The 19,777-nt window shown below is 33.1% G+C and overlaps 1 protein-coding gene across 2 annotated transcripts; it reads right to left on the reverse strand.

Annotated features, from left to right (window-relative positions):
* Positions 1-603: 603 nt before the first annotated feature.
* LOC138935456 (protein RUFY3) lies at positions 604-17,322 on the reverse strand. Of its 2 annotated transcripts, XM_070300038.1 has the most exons (12): positions 16,125-17,322; positions 15,321-15,499; positions 15,142-15,251; positions 14,460-14,667; positions 14,191-14,354; positions 13,918-14,080; positions 13,716-13,832; positions 13,421-13,561; positions 11,213-11,310; positions 7,911-8,127; positions 6,758-7,009; positions 604-1,549 (listed from the first exon to the last, which is right to left on the reverse strand). In XM_070300038.1, the coding sequence occupies exons 1-12, from the start codon at positions 16,360-16,362 to the stop codon at positions 1,409-1,411; spliced, it is 2,028 nt and encodes a 675-aa protein (XP_070156139.1). In that variant the 5' UTR covers positions 16,363-17,322; the 3' UTR covers positions 604-1,408. The 2 variants fall into 2 exon arrangements, with proteins under 2 accessions (XP_070156139.1, XP_070156140.1); XM_070300039.1 differs by lacking the exons at positions 604-1,549; positions 6,758-7,009; positions 7,911-8,127 and having other exon boundaries at positions 11,246-12,696; positions 16,125-17,313.
* Positions 17,323-19,777: the final 2,455 nt, after the last annotated feature.

Genomic DNA, 19,777 nt, shown 5'->3' on the forward strand with positions numbered 1-19,777 from the left:
GCCACTATAATAGAATTTAAATAGAAGAGTAAATCTCAGATATTACATTGCTTTAATCAATGGATCGTTTAAATGAGATGTTTAAAAAATCATTGACAGTATTTAAGAGTTGTATTAATCTGACTATAAATTTTAATACAAGTTTATGATTAAAAAAAGTAAAATTTGTTATAGATTCTAAAAGAGAAAAGAGTTAGGTTACTTCATACATATTACCACAATTAATTGGGTTAAATTACAATTAATAGAGTTACTATAAACATTTAATTAATTATTGCATCAATCATCTGCAGAACTTTTTAAAGAATATCTAAATCTTATTTAAATTAAAACTAATGTATTGTATTATCGAATCATCAAAGATACAAGCTTGCACGTGTTCGAACGGCATAATCTTATTGTCATCTCGAGAAAACCATAATACAGTAGTACATTTTCATATAAACACTGTCTAGAAAAGATTACGATAACAAGATAATTATACGTATTTCTTTTTCAATACATAATAATAAATATATATCTCTATTTAATTTTAGTATTTATGTAGCATATAAAATTTAGAAAATAGAATAAATAGTAAAACACGTACAATTTACAAAACCATTTCATTTATTTATATATATAGATATATGTATGAATGTATGTATAATATCTCTTTCAGATGGTATAGAACATTTTAAAAATATTGTTGTACAGGCACGCGTTTGGACACTGCAACATCAGCAAAGCTGCAGTTTCAATATTTTACTAATCGATTCTGAGTTATAATCACATCGCTGAATCTTACCTTGCTCAAGCTGAGCATAACAGATGCGAACTATTATCGAAACGGTACTAGAAGCAAAGTTTTGTAACATTAAATTTTCATAAATATTTATACAATTTAACCGTTTTATGCCATTTGCGGCGTCGTTAGTCAAAAATAATCGTAATTGTCATGCAATAAAATGAAACAATTTTTTCTATGACAAAATAAAATATTATACAATACGTTAGAAAAAATTAATTCTATCGATTATACATATCGTATGCATGTATTTGTCGGATATTTGTAAAAATATATTAGATATTATGTTGCAGTAATAAAATTAAACATTTCTCTAACCCAATCATATAAATTCTAAAATATCGTAAGTATTTTCATTCGAAAGAAAACAAAATATTTAACAAAATATTGCTCACGGCAAATTGGTATATGTATGTCCACCATCACGTACGTCCAATTGAAATAGTTACGCATAACGTACCGTACAAAAACATATACAAACATTTGTGGACTACATTTTCGGACAGATTTTGTTATCTTTCTTCATTCTACTTTTTTAATTTTTTTTTTTCGAGACTGCGCATTGAACTGAACTCTGATATGACAACTTGCTTACGTGAAAGAACAATAGCGCGTTGAATATTAACGCATCACCGAATCACGGCTAACTAGAAGTAGGTAACATTCGTCACAAACGCGTACTGGTTTCGCTGAGTTCGGCAAGACTGTAGTATTGTCACTGCAGGCGCTACAGAAAATATTCCCACAATTGCGACAATGGTGCTGTAACAGAAATAATATGCGCAAATACATTTATTATTATTTCATTTTAATTATTAAACTTGTCTTCGTCGATAAAAAAATTATTGTATATTTATTATAAAACTTGATATACTGCATATATTGTATATGGTATTATAAAAAAAATATCCTAAAAAAAATATCCTAACAATAATAATATTATTATTTTATAATTAATATCTTAACAACACTTATTCGTTTATACGAAAACGATGACAAGACATATGTGTATCTTGTATTGAATAATATTGAATATCATAGATATAATGTAATTTAATATATTTTAATATTGTTTATAGTTCAATACGTTTTAGACGCTAGATGTGCGTTTTAGCATCTAAAATACAAAAAATCAAGTATTAATCATCGCCATATAAAATTAAACATATAGAATTAATAATAAAATAGCAAATATCTTCTTTTATTTAAGGATTTTAAAAATATAATAAGATATTATAAGAATATAAATAGAAAATTATTTAAAAAAATTTTTTTATATCCTTTTCTTACTTATTTAATAAGATTAAATTATATAAATAATTAAAATTGATTATGAGACAATATATAAGCATATAAGTAAAAAAAAACCAATGCTGTTTTTTTATATTGAATCTTATTTAAAAAAAAAGCAGTAATTATCGAACTTCAAATATGTATCATAAATAGTAGTGAGAGTATATTAGCAAACAGAATAAAGAAGTAGAGCATATATTCTTTATATAGGCATAATATTCTTAAAATATACATAACCCGTAATTTCAAATGTTGGCAAAGTAAATTGACAAGTATGCTATGCATCTAATTTTGCTCTAAAACGCAATGCTACAAAACAATGCAAGCGTTATTTAATATAAATTATTGGAAATTTCATCGAGAAATAAAAACTGCTAAAATAAGATAGTGATTGCCTGGACGTGACGTGAAAATAACGCATTAAAAATTCTAAATACAACTATATTTTAAGATTTTAACGAAATGTCCAAACCAATAATAGCTTCGCGACATATAAAGCGATGAGTTTCTCTGTCTCGATTCTATATGCTGAAAGTAAAAAGCTTTGTAACGTAGTTTGCAGTTACGGATTACGTGTGCTCGTTGCGGGTCAAAAAAAAAAAAATGCATGCCCGTACCTGAAGCTGGCACGCGGACAACGGCCGGAACTTTTTGCATTCAACGCCAGGAATACTATTGTCCGCGCGTCAACTTCAGGTAAGAGAGCGCTTAATACTTTTTTGCGGTATTTCTTGCACAGGTCATTCCCACGCGAGGATCGTTAGATTGTTGAAGCATAGACGGATACGGAACAGGACTGACTGGCAAACTCCGCAGAGTGACTTCAACAAACGAGAACCAATAATAATAATGACAAGATTTGAATAAGATTGCGGGCATCAATTTTCTCGAAGCGTCGCACTTTCTCTGAATCATGAATTCTAAAAACCAAATGTGCGGAGAGATACTAATTGCAAACAAATATGTATTGCATTTTGTTTTGTCAGTACTATTCTGCATTCAATTCTCCCCCAATATTTCGAAAGCGCAGCTCTTGTCTAAAATAAGTGTAGAGAATTTATCATCGATTCACATCGCGCGTGCAATTCAGATAGATTTCCAAGACGCGACGGGAGGCAGAACGTGGCGCGGTCCGTCTGTGTTTATTTTGCACCCCCGTATGCGCCCCGTTTCACCATTACCGGGTGGTTTTCATTTTCGAGCCATTACCGCCCGTCTATTATAATAATGTAGTATTCGTACTCTAAAAGCTAAAAGAGAAATAACGGCGCGACCGAGGTGCGCGACTACGATTCTAAATTTTACATCTAAATTGAATCCCTTAAATGCAACGGTCGAATCGTCGTTCCCTTCTTAACGTGAGGCGGTGTGGGAGTGAGGGAGTGCGGTTGCCCGGTTATTACCGGAAAGTAAGAGCCCGAATAATATCGTCCCGATAACCGATTTCCTCGCGAAGTTAATTATTGAACCGTCCCATCAGCATGACTTACGACCGGAACGTTAGTAGATTGGTGCCTGCAACTACGTACCGGCGTGTCTCAGGAGCACGCCTTATCTTAACCGTGATAGATACCTACTTATAGATACTTTCCAAGACGAATAAATCAGTCTGAGATCAGATCCGAGAGATATTGTCGCGCTAATGATCAGCCATAGCGATCTATAAATTATTCCATGGAAGATGACTCGCTTTTTGGCGCGGACGCGAAAGTCTGGTAAACCGTCGAAGAGACGATCTCGCGGCCTTTGCCTTTGTAGCGCGTAACATCGGGCAGACAGGCAAACTCACTTTTATGCAATCGCATGAGTAGGAAAATGAGTTTTCGTTTCTGAAGTTAAGAGTTAAGAAGAACGCAAATGCCATCGCGCGCTCTTATTTATTTTCAGTAGATGAAACAGCGAATTAAAATTTCATTTTTCCGTTTTACAATTGTAATCGTTTATTAGTCTCGGCCATAATCGGTCATAATGTCTATTTGACTGTTAATATATTTCAAGCAAATTTTCTTATCTAATTATTTTTATTGAAAATAAAAGCACCGCTAAAGGTTTAAAATTATTGTATTGTTATAAATTTTACTATAATTTATCTTAGAATAAAAAGAATTATATTTTTAGCAGATAGAGAAAATAAGTATATTTTTAAAATATACATATATTTTTTTACATTGTTTAGAATAAGTTTGTTAATTTTGCTTTCAATTTATGCAACACAAAATGGAATATTTTTACGGCGTCCTTTACGATGCCATTCTATTGCCGCATTTATGCAAGTGACGGCGACGATGAACGGTATTCACTTATCAGCATCTGCGCACAACTCGATATTGCTTATGATGATCCAATATCGCAAGTGTGACGTCGTTGCTATCCTAGGTAATATAATCCCACGCGATACTTTTTAATAAGTACTTTTTGTTTCTATGACACATATGGCAAGTAACAATGAGAAGGAAAGTTTGCTTTACAGAGGAAAACATTTAATTTTTCTGGATCAGAATATACCACATTACTTTAACTATAGATACAAATTTCCATCCGCGTTTTACAGATTAAACTATTCATAATTCGAACTAATTCTATTAAGAAATTTTTACATGCAATTACCGTAAAATGAAACTTGACTGTCGCAATTTATTGTTACCGGCAACGAATCGAAGCGCTCAGCGCAATGCATGAAATATAGGTACAAGAAAAGTTTCACGTCGCTCGTTGACATCATCGCGGATTCAAAATATCCTTGCGAACTGTGTCGAGCGCGCGTATAAAGCAATTGTCGGTGCAACGCCGTACATTTAGAAAACCTGGGATGAATTTATACCGTCTCACAGCATGGTCAACCGAGCCAGGCGGTTATGAAAGGAAGGTTATTGTTTCGCTTGCTTTTGCATGTTGCAAGTACGAAGGTTCGCGGCCGCCCAGCTTTTTTTCCACGAGCGCGCCCGCACCTTTCGAGAAGGTCTTCTCCTACACAGCGCGGACTTTCTTCGTTGCGCGCCTGCCAACAGAGTTGCTTTGCCCACTAGCACGATTCGACTCACACATCTAGTCGTGCCACGGGTAACCTATTCTATATTAAACAGTATGGTAATACACCTACGGGGCGAAAAATGAGTAACAAGGATACCCGAGCACAGCCTTGTTATTATGCAATAACTTACCACCCTTTCCTGCGCCCACCTTTCAACCCTCTTCATAGCGCCGTGCGCGCGCTATGTATTCTTCGAAAAGTCGACTACATAAAGTAAAGAGAAAATACAGTCTAATGTATTTTATGGGACGAGGAACGTCTCTATCACATCGTCGACTGAATATGCATGCGAACGATACATGCACGCGTAATCATGAATGTATGTCGGGTGCGATACGTGTAATTGAATGATCCGCGAAAGAGCAAAAACCGTATTATTTGATAAATGTAATGATCTACTAAACGATTAGGGCTAAACGAAGATTTTTTTTCATCTACAAAATCATAGACACATGCAGGATTAATAGTCACGCCGATAAAAGACGAAATGTCATAACTGCACGCGACGATCTAATTATTTCAGAGCCTTGCGGCGGAGAATCAACCCGTTAATGAATGATTTGCGCAACGTCGACGAGCTCCGGTGAACCGTATTTATCGCGTACGTCCGCAAAATTTCGATAAAGTCCTGACGAGGGCATAAATTCAACCAGGGAATTTATCCGTATGACGAATGCACGAATACGCTCACCGTTGGCGCGCCGCGCTTCCCTTATCGATGCACGCAACCGCAACGAACGGAACGATCAGATCTCTTTGTGAATACTTTAAGCGCTTATATCGTGCCGGCGCGTGATTCGCGTTCAAAAAAATGTGAAAGCGGATCGCGAGCTTTTGCAGAGCTTTGTGGGCAATCGCCGTTTTTACCATGTAACGCGACACGTCTCGCTAATGAGAGAATTAAAAAGGGTTACGGACGCGCAGCGCGGTGCTTAACACGCTCAAGAACTTGTTTAAGCTACTAATCCCTCAACCGACTCTTATCTATTCGCAAATTCCAGCCCTCATTAAATCGCCTTATCACGATTTAATAAAGGGGAAAGTTAGGTAAACGAAAGCCTTTAAGTGTAATTGCTAACCCGAGCAACGCGCGATAGCCCGCTATCTCTAATAATACGACTGTCGTGCATCAAAGTTGTTGCGCGCGAGAAGCGATTCCGATCTCAAGATCCTGACGATCCGACGAACGCGCAGGTCGCGCACCATCAAGATCTTCGCCGAGGGTAGGTGTATCCCTGAGATGCCAACGGGCTCTACCCTGCCACGGGCCGATCGACCGTCGTCGATTTAATGCGCGCTTCGTCTTCTCTCCTCCGCCGATTCCGGATCGGTCGGGAAATCCGCATCGGGGGAAAGCAGTAATTTCCAGTACAGCGGGGATAATTGAACAATTACGTACGATGCGCCGCGCTTTCAGCCGAGCACTCCGCGCGAATCCAGTTCCGCGAATAGATCGGATAGACGAAAGAGGAAGGCAGGAAGAGAGGCAGAAGGGGGTAGTTCGCGAAGGAGCCGGCGAAACCGGGATTGGGATGGAAAACTAGAGAGGAAGGTAAAGAGAGAGGGAGGGAGAGAGAGAGAGAGAGAGAGAGGAAAAAGGAAGAAGGATTGACGAAGGCATGGGAGCAATTAAAAAGTTTGATTACCTTGCGACGAGTCATGTTGAACTCACGGCTGCACCCTTTGCATTGGGTGACCAGCCGATCGTTCGCCCAGGTTACCGAGCCCTCTTGCAACGCCGACTGCTGCTGCTGTTGAGCGTTGTCAGCGGCCTCGCGCAGTTCGACCGCCGCTAATTTAGCAGCGCTCAATTGTCCCCCAAGTTCCTCCAGAGTTCGTTCCTGCTCGCTGCACATCTCCTTCAACGCGTAATACTCCTCTTGCAGCGTCAAGTATCTCTGGAACAACGGGATATCTAGTTGCGATTATCCGGCGATTATATGTATTCACTCGTCCGTTCGTTATCGCGATTAAAGACGGATCAATACTCGGTTGCGATACGTAAATGCAACTTGCACGATTGTGTATCATCTAATAATCTGATATGTTAATTAAAATCGATATTTAAAATGTTGATTTACACGAAGAAACGCTTTTAGATAATATAGATTCTGATTTAATTATATGTAAGAAATTGTATGTTTGTGTTTTTTTTTTTCATATTGATTTTATAAATTATTTTCTTATATTTTGTCAATTGTTTTTTATAGGTTCCTATCTTTCCAATATTTAAATAACTTCTATTTTATTTTATACCTATGATTACCATTCTTTTTTCTAATTTCATCTTTCAAGGAAATAATTTAATATTTGAGAGTAATATATTTTTATGCTTCATACACTAGCCGTAGTGTCATTATATTTGAATACACTCAGTGGATGTTATTATTTCAGGTATCAAGATTATAATTAATTTATTTTTGTCCAACGGAGCTAAATAGCGCGGATATGAGACATTTTAGGAATCCGCAGAGATGAAAGAAAATTCGATAATTCAAATAAATTTCATTAGTCTATTTCGGACGGGAATACGCTGTCGCGGTACTTACTGTCAGTCCTATAATCGAAAAACGTATAAATCACGATAACGCTTTGTCGCGATTGAATTAGGTGCAGGCTTATAATCTATGCTGACGGGTTTCGGAATGGGATTTAAATAGAAAGATCGAATCGCCGCGCGCGTCTCCGCGAAATTCTCCTTTCTCTAAACTTACAAGTACGACGATGCGACGATAAGGTAACCGTGAGATTTATTCGCCAAGGTATCCTTAAAAGGCAATACTGATCGCACGCATGTACCTCGGACACCCGTTTCAACTGATCGATCTCCTGATGTAATTGAGAGATCTTCTCCGTGTTAGAGATCGATGTTTCCTGCAAGGAGGTTCTCCATTCGCGCTCGAGTCGCAATTCCCTCTCGACCCCATTCGTCCGTGCATCCCGTTCAGCGGCCTCGGCGCCCAGGATTCTCACCCTCTCTTCCGCTCCCGACCTGACACCATCCATCTCCTTACACCTAATTAAGTCAAATCAATGAAACTTAAACGTCGAAGATATAAAATTCGCATCGTCCACATCATCAAAAGTCATTTTGCTCAATTAAATCAACAATTTTTAACTCATATTTTGCTCTAGAATTACATTAGGATTTCGAATGAATCTGCCAATTAACGTAATGATGAGCGTGATGTGTTACATGTAAAATAATCATTTTATTTACTCAACATTGAACTATCGAATGATATCGACAATTTCGTATAAATTCGTCATCAGCAAGGAATCGTTCATTTAATTTACGTATGATTTACTGCTCATATTTATTTATTAACATGAAAGATAACATTTCTATATTATGTATTTAATTCAAAATCATTGCGCATTTATTTTAAAATTGATCAAAGTCAATATTGCGTCATAAATATAAGTTAAATATAAATGTATTGCGTCATAAATATAAGTTAAATAAATATGTATTTATCGAAAAAATGTATTCTTTTTTATCGCATTTAAGGAACTGTATTGCGATCACATTGTAAAAATAAGAAATAAAAATTTGCAAATTAACGATTATCATATAAGTACGCAGAAATAATTTTATTCTTATATAAAATATGGATTCAAAAACGAAAAATGGAAAGAAATGATTAAATGTTACAAAATACTACAAAAGTGCCAATCCAAAAAATTTACGCTTATGATTAATAGTATATATTATATAATTACAAGTAACATATTATATAATATTTTCCAAATATTTATCAAAAGATAAGAGACAGATATACCCATATTTTTTCAATATTCTCTTAAAATACGAATAAATTTAATAAAACAGCAAGGCCGTTTGATATGCCGATTAATTTATAATTTTATTGGTAATGTTATTGAATATAACTTACCTTATACATATACAAGATTATTGCATATTAATAGTTACTATTCAAAAATCAATAATCATAGAAATTCTTTTATTTTGCATTTATAAAACAATTCACATATTAAAGAGACAAGCTATTAAAAATTCTCTCTATTTTCAAATCATGGCACCTTACGTCTAATGTACGATGATTCTAGAATAAACAAACGGCACTTTTTTTTCTATTATCAATTTATTTTCGTAGCGTTAGTACACAAGTACACGTAGTGTTAGATTACGTATAATATCCACTGCGCGAAACTTATATGAGTACTTAATTGTATCAGTAGTATATGGATATGGCACGTTTAATTAATCATCACTAAATATTTTATTTACTTTTGACAAGAAAATAGTTATTATTTCGAAAAATGTCTTATATGAGGATGTGTAAATTACAAATGTCGAGAATGTAATCATTTAATTTATCCCAGGCGCTCTTGTCATTGTAAACATAAAATCAATATAAATCAATAGAAAAAAAAATGATTTGGTGACAAGAATGATCGCAGATCACTGATGATCAGTTCCTTAAACGCGAGTGAAACGTTTTATTTTAGATACGCAAATATCATTATTTATATCATTTCCTTAAATAATATAAGACGAGCACAATGATAATGAGAAACTTACTTCTGCTTATCATAAATATAGAGAAATGATCGGCATAAGATCCAATGACTAAATACTCGATAACATTAGCTTTCGTATATCGCGATAGCATTAATATATTTATTAATATAATTGTCATAATGTATGAATTTGTCAATTATTGCGGAACACTTTAAAATATATGTTACGATACAATATTAACAACTATGTCTCGATTTAACTAATAAATATTTATAAAGTAGCCATTAGTGAAGGTTTGCCAATATCCCCGTAACGATAAGAGTTTATTTAATCCCCTTCGCGCGTTCCTCTAATCTATCCTATCTAAATTTAATGGTATTCGCAACATCTAAGTAAAAAATAAATCATTTCTAGCTATAGAGCAGCTCATTTATCGGCGCGCATGCATTGTGTAATTATTGGTACGACCGCGTTCGCTATCATAATAGAATATTGTATAGTGATAGTGATAATTGATAGAAAAATCTTATCATAACAACTATATTTGTACGTAAATAATGCCTGCTAAAATAATTCGGTAATGTATGAAGATATCTTTAATAGCTTCTTTCAGAAATAGTAATATTACGCGAGAAGTACGATGGAAAAGATTTACCAAATCCTTACATATATATCAATTGTTAAGCTCTTAAATAATACTAATAACGGCACAATATTTGATAACAGCCGATTTAGCAAAAATTTCAAAGCGTGTAACGAATATGAGTATTAGTCCTTCTCATATTAGCCGCGATGAATATGTATGGTTATATAATTAAAAATTATATTTTTTTATGCGCAAAATTTTATCAAGAGAGAAAAGTTTGCAGTTTTTGTAAAATAAAAATAAAATAACGATACACGAAATATTTTATTTTTCTTATTACATGCAACATCAAAAAAAGTTTTGATGCATTGTTTGGATTTTTGATAGATTAGTAATTGCTTTTTTGATAGATATGTAATTGCTGACTGAGAAGAACAATAAATGCATAAAATAGATAGTATGTATATATATATATATATATATATATATATATATATATATATATATATACAGTAAAATAAAAAAGTAATTATTTACAACAATCAAAAAATACGATCAGTTTCTAAAATATTTTGCAAATTGAGCAAAACTGCGTTTTCGTTCAATTTTTGATAGTATTATCTCTATCATCCGTAAATGTTTGTTTTCTATAAGACGTGTCGCGCTATAACATTAATATGCTGTTAGATAATGTAATATTGATTCAATTAATTGCAATTATGATATTGCGTTCATCATATAGAAAATTCTTCATCAAAAATTCACGGTAATTAAACAAAAAACTAGCTTATCAATGCAACTTTTTTATTAATAAAGTTGTTTATATAAGCTACCTAGCAAAAAAAAAAAAAAACAATTCATCCCTCTGTGTAGAAATACAAGATAATAAGAAGTATGAAACTTTTTTCGACGTTTGTAATTATTATACTGATGGCGCGCTCTTTACTTTTTAATCTCTAATAGTTTAATCTGCATGTAATTACACAATCGCACTTATAAATTAATTAATACTAATGAAAGTAAACATACTTCTCATCCATTTTTTGGATGGTCTCAGTCATCGACAGTGTTTTAGCTTCCAGTTTCGTGATTAGTTCTGTCTTATGCTTAAGCGAGCCTTCGCACTCCTGAAATAAATACTTATTGAATATAAGCGAAAAAGACGATCATTGTCCAAATTTCTATAAATAAACCTGAAATAATGCAATATAATGCATATTCATTTGAAAATTATTGCCATGTTAAGCATATAATAGTTTAATAAAATTAATGTATACATTATATACGTCTTGCAGATTGCGATATTTATCACACATATAAGATTTATAATATCTTACAAGATATGATGTAACGAAATGTTTAAAAGTTTCTTTAAATTTCATGAGAATTCTGCAGGTTTGTTTTATCTTACATCTATAATATCATCAATCGTGATCGGTGAGTAATTTAAATTTATTAAAATTTATTTGTGAAAAAATATAAATATTTTGATTCTCGTGTAAAAGATTATTATTTTAATAAAAAAGTTTTATTAAAATAATAAGATTATAAAAATAATTTATATTAGATGTTGTTAGATTTCTACTCCCTTTTTTTTCATTACATTATTGCCAAAAAATTAATATCATATATATACATATATATAAATCGAGATGTTAAAATCAAGATTATTTATTTAACAAATTATAATCAGTTATTGCTTCAGTAAAAAATATATGTAAATACAATATATACTGTGAATATGTACTGTAAATATATACTTGACATACTGTGTAAAAACTTCCATAAGAGAATTATTGTCTTGAACGTAACAGTCTGTATCGGATTAAACCGAGCTTTGCTAACTCGATCTCAGAAAAGCACGATCTGCTAAATCATTTCGTTACACCATAATAATTATGCGTGTTTTGTCAATATAATAACATCGATAAATCTTCAAACATAGCATTGAGAATAAATACTAAGTATATACGAGACAATATCCTATGCACATAACATAAGTTGAAAACTTGAAAAGATAATTTTGCACATAACTCTGTGTAGATGTACGTATACAAAATATACGCCAAAATGTATGCAACACTGAATAGCCGCAATTATCTGAAATGTCATCCGCTATGGAATTAGTCATGTAGAAGAGTAGGCTCTTTTTAGTCTTTCGCAACTTGCTCGATTATTGAATTATTCGTGGTTATCTCGGAGGTAGAACGACTTTGTTTCAATTTGTCATTAGATGCTTTCGACGATTGCTCGTCAAAGGAGCGTTGATGATCAACCATCGGCCGAGCGATCGCATTATCCGCGGGTGGGCACCCTCTCGGAGAAGAGGCGCTGGTCTTATTAAGAATAGATTTCGATATACCACCTGGAGTGGTAGGGCTTCGTATACCTTCGCCGTCCTTCATCAAATGATTATACTTCTCAAGGTTGTTAAGAATCTTGCCAATCTGATTGGTCTTCGCGTGAAGACGGCTCACCATCTCGCCTTTTTGTGTCAGCTCATGCTCACACTCCTACAAGGGAAATATGTCCAGAAACGGAAAATTTACGTACTTGCCATAATTCTCTCGGACAGAAAAGATTCCAGCGAAATAAAAATTCCCATCACTTTCAGCACTTACAAAAAAAAAAAAAAAAAAAAAAAAAACACCTAAATACGCTAATTTAATGCACTGATAACCTATTTTGCCTATAAGATGCAGTTTAACTATCCGCTAACAAATATGTAGCTGAAATATTAATTATTGGCAAAAATATTGATACACAGAAAGACATGAAAGAGATTCTGTGTTATAACTATCATAGTAACTAGCTGTTTAAAAATATATAAATTGTATGATTAAAGCATTTTATATTGGCAGTATAATTATATAAATAGATGCATATTATATCTCAAAACCGTGATATAGTATACTCGTTTATATTATCTATTTGTACTTCGTTTATCGTACAAAATGAGAAAATAATTTTATATTAAACGAATGATTTTTTTTAAATAATAAGAAATAAATTTACTAAAAAAAATTAATATTGTATGGTAAATAGTAATGCAGTATTTTTTTTGTACAGATATCAAATGTTTATATGTACAGCAATGTACAGTCATAATATATAACTACTTTATTAAAATAATAGATATATGCAAGTATGCTATATCATGGAAACTAGAAAACTATTCAGTAATAGTTGCAAGTTATATATAGATATTATATATACATATATATGTATATATATCACCTGCAGCTTTTTATACATTTCCAAGTTGATCAATTTGATATCCTCCAGTTGTCGCCTTAAAGATATTATAGTATCTTGCTTCTCATGTATATCCTTCTCTAACAACTTCATAGCTACTTCCATTTCGGATTTCATGCTAATCTGTATGAAAGAAAGACAAAGATACTAATCAATCCTTACACTTTCATTTTTCTATATGCGTATATTTTTATAAATTTGTATTATCGAAAATTCATTGAAAAAAAGTTATCACTGTAATATCACTATAAAAAAGAAGATATAGATTCTTATCAACCTGCAACTCCAATTCTTTTTCTAAATCTTGCCGAGATTTCTTTTCAGATTCTAATCTGCTTCTAAGTTCTTCTATTTCCGCAGTGGTTTCCGTTATTTTAAGAGGTACTTTCCCGTTCTAAAATTAGATCAATCTTTCAATATCAGATGAAACTATACATAAAACGCGCAGTTTTAACATATATATATATATATATATATACCTCATTTGCGTCTTTAACCTCTATACCAAGTTCCTTTTTTAGTTGTCTATTTTCTTCTTGAACTGATAAAATATTATTCTTAGCAATAGCGAGATCTTCTTTCATAAGAGCATTCGTTGTTGTTAGAGATTCTACTTTAGCTTGAAGATTCGTTACCGTTGCGCTAAAATTGATAAGAAAATATCAATTTTGAGCATAAAATAATAACATTTATACGTGTATATGCGCAGTCTTTTGCTCAATATTTGCGAAAAAAAAAATATATATATTTACTTTAGATGTCGATTGAGCTCTTCAATATAATTCTTTTGATCAAGCACTGTAGTCATATTGTCATTTTCGAGTTCATCGTCTGGCGACTCACCAGGTATATGATTACTGTTGCGTAGATATAATGAAAAGTCGATTACGCCTTGCTGACAATCGAGGTCTTCTTCCTGTCACAATAGTTACGATCGATCTTGGCTTAACATTATTATCGCTCTGATCAAACGCATACAGACACACCCTTTTAAACACGTGTGACATTAATCTAGACTGACCTTTACGCAAAAGTTGCAATCGATCACATTTAATCCAACTAACAAACCCATCACTACGATGGCCTCCTCGCTCATCATCAGAGCATCTGGTTCGAAATATTCAGAGAGAATATCATCTTTATGATCTATTAGAACTTTGAGATAATCCGCTAATTTCTTTTGCATTAATGCCATACGCAGCCAAGCACGCGCCCTACCCATAGCCGTCCTGAAAATAGTGATTTCAAAATACTATGTCCTCGAGGATCGCTGATTTCTCTTTTAAAGTATTGATAAAATATAAATTCTATAATTCTTTAATTCTATAATTAATTAATAAATATAATTATATATTAATTAATAAATATAAACCGATATAGTTTTAAACTAATTTTAGATTAATTTAAAAAAAAAATCTTGTTTAAATGCCGAAAATAAAACGTGGTGAAAATAATAATGAAAAAATTTAAAAAAGAGATTAACTTAAAAGAACATCTAAAACACTTATTATTTGATAACGTGATACATTGCTTTTTAACAAGAAAATGAGAACGTACGTATTTTGTACGTATTTTATTTTGCCACCACAATCATAGAAATATGAAAAATATATTGTTAATTAATTATATATTCATTTACGAATGAACTCAGGCACACAAATAAATATGTAAATCACATTTTTCACAATAGAAATATTCAGTACCTAACAGTAGGTAAATCACGAATGCTGGACGTAATATCTTGTGCTTCGGGACAATATTTCTCTACGAGCTGGAGAATATCCCACAGCTCCTTCTTGGGTCCGAGAAGACCCTGAAATCGGAGACTGTTAGTACCAATGTGAAAAATTTGCTCTGCTGTCCGTATGACGGCAACATTTACCTTCTTCGGCCGTAAACCATGCCTAAGCACATGTTCAAGGACAATGAAAAAATGTTGCAATGGCATGTGATCAGAATCGAGCATACGACCATATTTCAAGGAGGTTTCGATCAGTTCCTTGACAATTAATTTTGAAATATTAACGAGATTACTCCTCTCGATGATCACCGGATCCCGTGCTGCAAAAACAATAAAATGTCTGCTCTCTAACTTATAATAATCTCAATTTCTCGCTCTCAATATTTAGAAAAATGGCTTCAAATTCAACAGTAAATATCGTGAATATGAAATATAATTTTTTAATTGATTGATTATTAAAATAATATTAGAATGATCGCATAGCACAATATGCATTATTCTTTTTTGTACTTTCTAGAATAAATAAAAATTAAATAAAAATAGTCAAATGTGGAATCGTAAGCCAAATTTTGCGACAGTTTTGATGCTGGAAAAATGCATTCCACTTAAAGCGACTACGCGAAAGGGTGATAAAAAAAAAAAAAATTTTTTTTCCGTTGTGAACAAGAGAAAAGCAATACTTTTTCGTACGCGTTGCAATACGTCAAAAATAAAATACATTTCGCTAAACAAACAGAAGAAAAAAACGAATTTGATCTGATTAAATCTTTAATATATGTATTCCGCTAATTAAAACCGATAAGTGCAACAACATCGAGTACAGACACAAGCTGGAGACGTGCTGCAATGGCGGTGGACTTGGTGGTATAATATCGCGAAGCTCTCGTTGTTCAGAAAGCTGTTGCTGATGATGATGATGATCATGATCATGATGATAATTAATACCACTAAGAGCGAGCGGTGGTGATGGTGACCGCTGCATAGAGTCTTGTAGCGAAAACTCGACATCCTGAAGTTCCTTTAAACAGAGCCATTCGCCGTCTACCGATACACGAAAATTGCACAGATATATCGTGTCCTGGGCACCAGCCATATCTTCCTCCAACATGACTCCGCCGTGATGTACACCACCGTGATCGCCCGGTGATCGCAATTTAAAACCGGTCAGGGATTCCTGCCGCATAGAAGACGATTGCTCTGCTTTCACTATATCAATTTTGGAGATCGCACGATATTTTTCGATAGTCGTTCACTTGCGCAAAAGCTCTTGATTTGCATAAACTCTTATTTCCTTTTTAGTAATAATTTTCGATTATAGATTGATTTGGAAATAGCTTATTTATGAGAACTGGATCCTTCACGTTATTAAAATAACGAGTTTGTCATTAATCAATCGATGAGCAGGTTGGCTCGTTCTTTCAATATATCTCTTTTATATGTATACGTTTGTCAGTTTATGTGCAATATTCAAGACTTGTTCACAATATTGTATGATATAAAGTATTTTTTTCTTCTCTCGTTACATCAAATAGCTGATGAAAAAATGTGTCGCAATGAATGAGTCATCAGCAAGTGTTGATATATTGCAGTCAAGCTTTTTATTAGCAACGAAAGATAGAAATCTGCGTCCACTAATTGTGTTGCTCTTCTTTTGGCATGTTTTTCAAGTATTATCCTTTAGTCATCCTTTGCTAATATTATTAGCACTAAATATATATCTGTCTTGATAAAGAGAGGTTCACTCTAGTGCAATTGCATTATAGATATCGAAGAAACGGCAAATAAAATCTCAGATTAAGATGCAGAACTGATGCAAAAGTGATGGATTCACACTAATGGAACTACATTGTAACTCCACGATTATTTGCTCACAAAACAGCGGAAACTCAAAAATTTGTGTACTGTTAAAAATAACGTGAAAATCGTACTAATGTCGAGCGAGGAAAATTTCACGTCGGAGACAACGAGAACGCCGGCGACATGTAATATTGATTTTCCCGCTGACTTTGTCTCCACCTATAATAATCAATACAAATACCACTGCGCAGTTCTGTGTGGTGCTGCCATCAGTTTTCTGGATTGCTCTACCGATATGACAGCGACTTTAGATTACTTTAATAATGTAAACACGATAGCAATTAAATTTATTCGATATGCAAGAATTTTTATAAGCGAACGATGAAAAAGTGTGTAAAAAAATAATAAGTATTTCAAGATTTTATTTCATTGTTACAAAAAAGTTTTGAATACTTTCATATAATTGTATACAATTATGTAAAAGTGACATTGTGTATAAAATGTACATCTGTCTTAACATTGTCTTAATTAAGTTATATTTATTAATATTTTTTTATTAATTATATTATCACTGAAAATGATATGGTCTAACCAGACCTGAAACATATGTAAATGCAGGTCTTTCCTATATCGAGAATTTACCAATATAAACAACTTAACATTTGTATATCTACGTCACAATTAAACAAATCACACACGTAATTACAGAAAAACCAGCATTAAAAATATCACTAAACATGGTTCATTAATGTATTACTATCAGTCAAATTTTCATTCTTTGACCCTCTTTAATTTCTCATAATCATGTAGCAGACAACTGTGCACAATATAAAAAATGGGCAATGTGATATACTATATATATCACTGTTCTCGTGGCAATCCGTTATCATTCGAGATACAACTGGAAGATCAGTCGAACGCTCGAGCAACAGATTATATAATATATCAAAAAAATGCTCCTATTACCACTCATTAACAAAAAGATGTTACATATGCAAGCAAATTTTATCAAATTTAATAAAAGTATTTATAATAAAAGCATTAAAAAATGGAATTGCAAAGAGATAATATAATATAATATATATGTTTTCTGATATAACCATTGTTTATTTAATTATTTATTATAAATAGCTATGTATTATTTTTTACATAGCTAAAATAGACACAATTAGATCTTGTTAATACAAAACTCAAATAATCTAGCCACGATACTCATAGAAATTCCTAAGATTTATGTTTCCTAAATTATTTTAACGCTTTATTTTTTAAATCTTCTATAGATCTGTTAAATAATGATACATAATATATAAATATATATACAATAATATATACGTTTTCTCTCTAACATACGTATTGTACAATTTTATGTTACGATTCAAGAAGAGAAATCTTTTCTGCCATTATCTTTGTGATTTAGTCGTTTATATTTCGAGTGGCCGACATTCCATGTAATTACGTAGATTATCGAATGTATTTAATGCTGCGATGATTTGTAGATTCTAACTGGCACAGAATAGACCTCAATAAAAAAACACACGTGCGCACATAATATATTTACGCGCGTTTATTACGCGGGCGCCAAGCTAAGCCCGCGAGCGCGGTCTTTTGAAGAACGCGCCGAATCGTGGGAGCATGCACCTAAAACCTAACGTTCTATGTACTCACGTCTCGGCAACCACCAGACATCCAGCTTTCTGGGTCTAGACACGACGAGATCCGGCCATTTGTCCTCCCGTATAGAGTAACTCGACGGCGAACGCGAGACACTTTTCTCATTTTCATCAGATGCTAGGCTACCGGTGAGCGATTTCTCGGACGGGGATATTGGCAAACCGTCGCTACTTTCCGCGGCCATATTTACGTTTTCACTGTCGACCAGCGGCGCATGAATTTACCGACAGTGTATATATACGTATACGAATACATACACACGTATATATCTCTTTGTGAGGCACCTAACCGCCGCATTCCTCTTGCCAACACGTGGTAAGAATACTCGTCAAGCTTCTCTATGCACGACTCTACTAGACTCTTCTCGATAATCGCCGGATGGAATCCGGAATAATGCGGTGGAATTGAAACAAACATGGATTGACATCATCCACGAACGATGTTTGGTGTGATTTTTTTTGCTAAATGATCAAGAAGTTGGACATATCAAGAGATAATGCAGCATCAAAATAAGTACAGAACGAAAATGCGAATCTGTATCCTATATTTTTAGCGTTAAAAAATTTTTCCACGCAAAGAAAAATGGACATTCAGTCAATCTTTCTTCTCGGGAAATGACAGATATATAATAGGAAATTGACTGACTACCTCATCGTTCCTTCCGCGTGGAGAGCATTATCGCGTTCTATATGTAATGTGTCAATAAATTCCATTCCTCTTTTTCAGTCATTTGTAAAAGACCTGTCGCAAGTGTGTCCGGAGGAATTTATTCTTCTTGAAATATTCTTTTTAAAATATGCTATTGAATACAAAAATCTGAAAGACATATGATTTTTTTCAAATCCGCTGTTTTGAAATTTAAGGGGTTAATTAATTAACAATCACAAAAAAAAAACAACTTTGTTGATCAATGGATACCGTTAAAATTGTCTGAATTTTTTTGACAGAAACTACATGAATTTAAAATTATTTGTTAATTTAAGAAATATATATAAAATTTTACTTCTTAAACGTTTAGATAATATTTAAGTATGTGGATATATTTTATATATTAAAATTATAATATATATACGATCTCTTCTTCTCATCCCTTCTTGCCAATTTTTCTTGTCTAAGCTCTTTTGCTGGGC

This window comes from Polyergus mexicanus, unplaced genomic scaffold (genome assembly GCF_030449975.1).
Source record: "Polyergus mexicanus isolate NDT 795.1 unplaced genomic scaffold, iyPolMexi1.0 SCAF_8, whole genome shotgun sequence".
Classification (NCBI taxonomy): domain Eukaryota; kingdom Metazoa; phylum Arthropoda; class Insecta; order Hymenoptera; family Formicidae; genus Polyergus; species Polyergus mexicanus.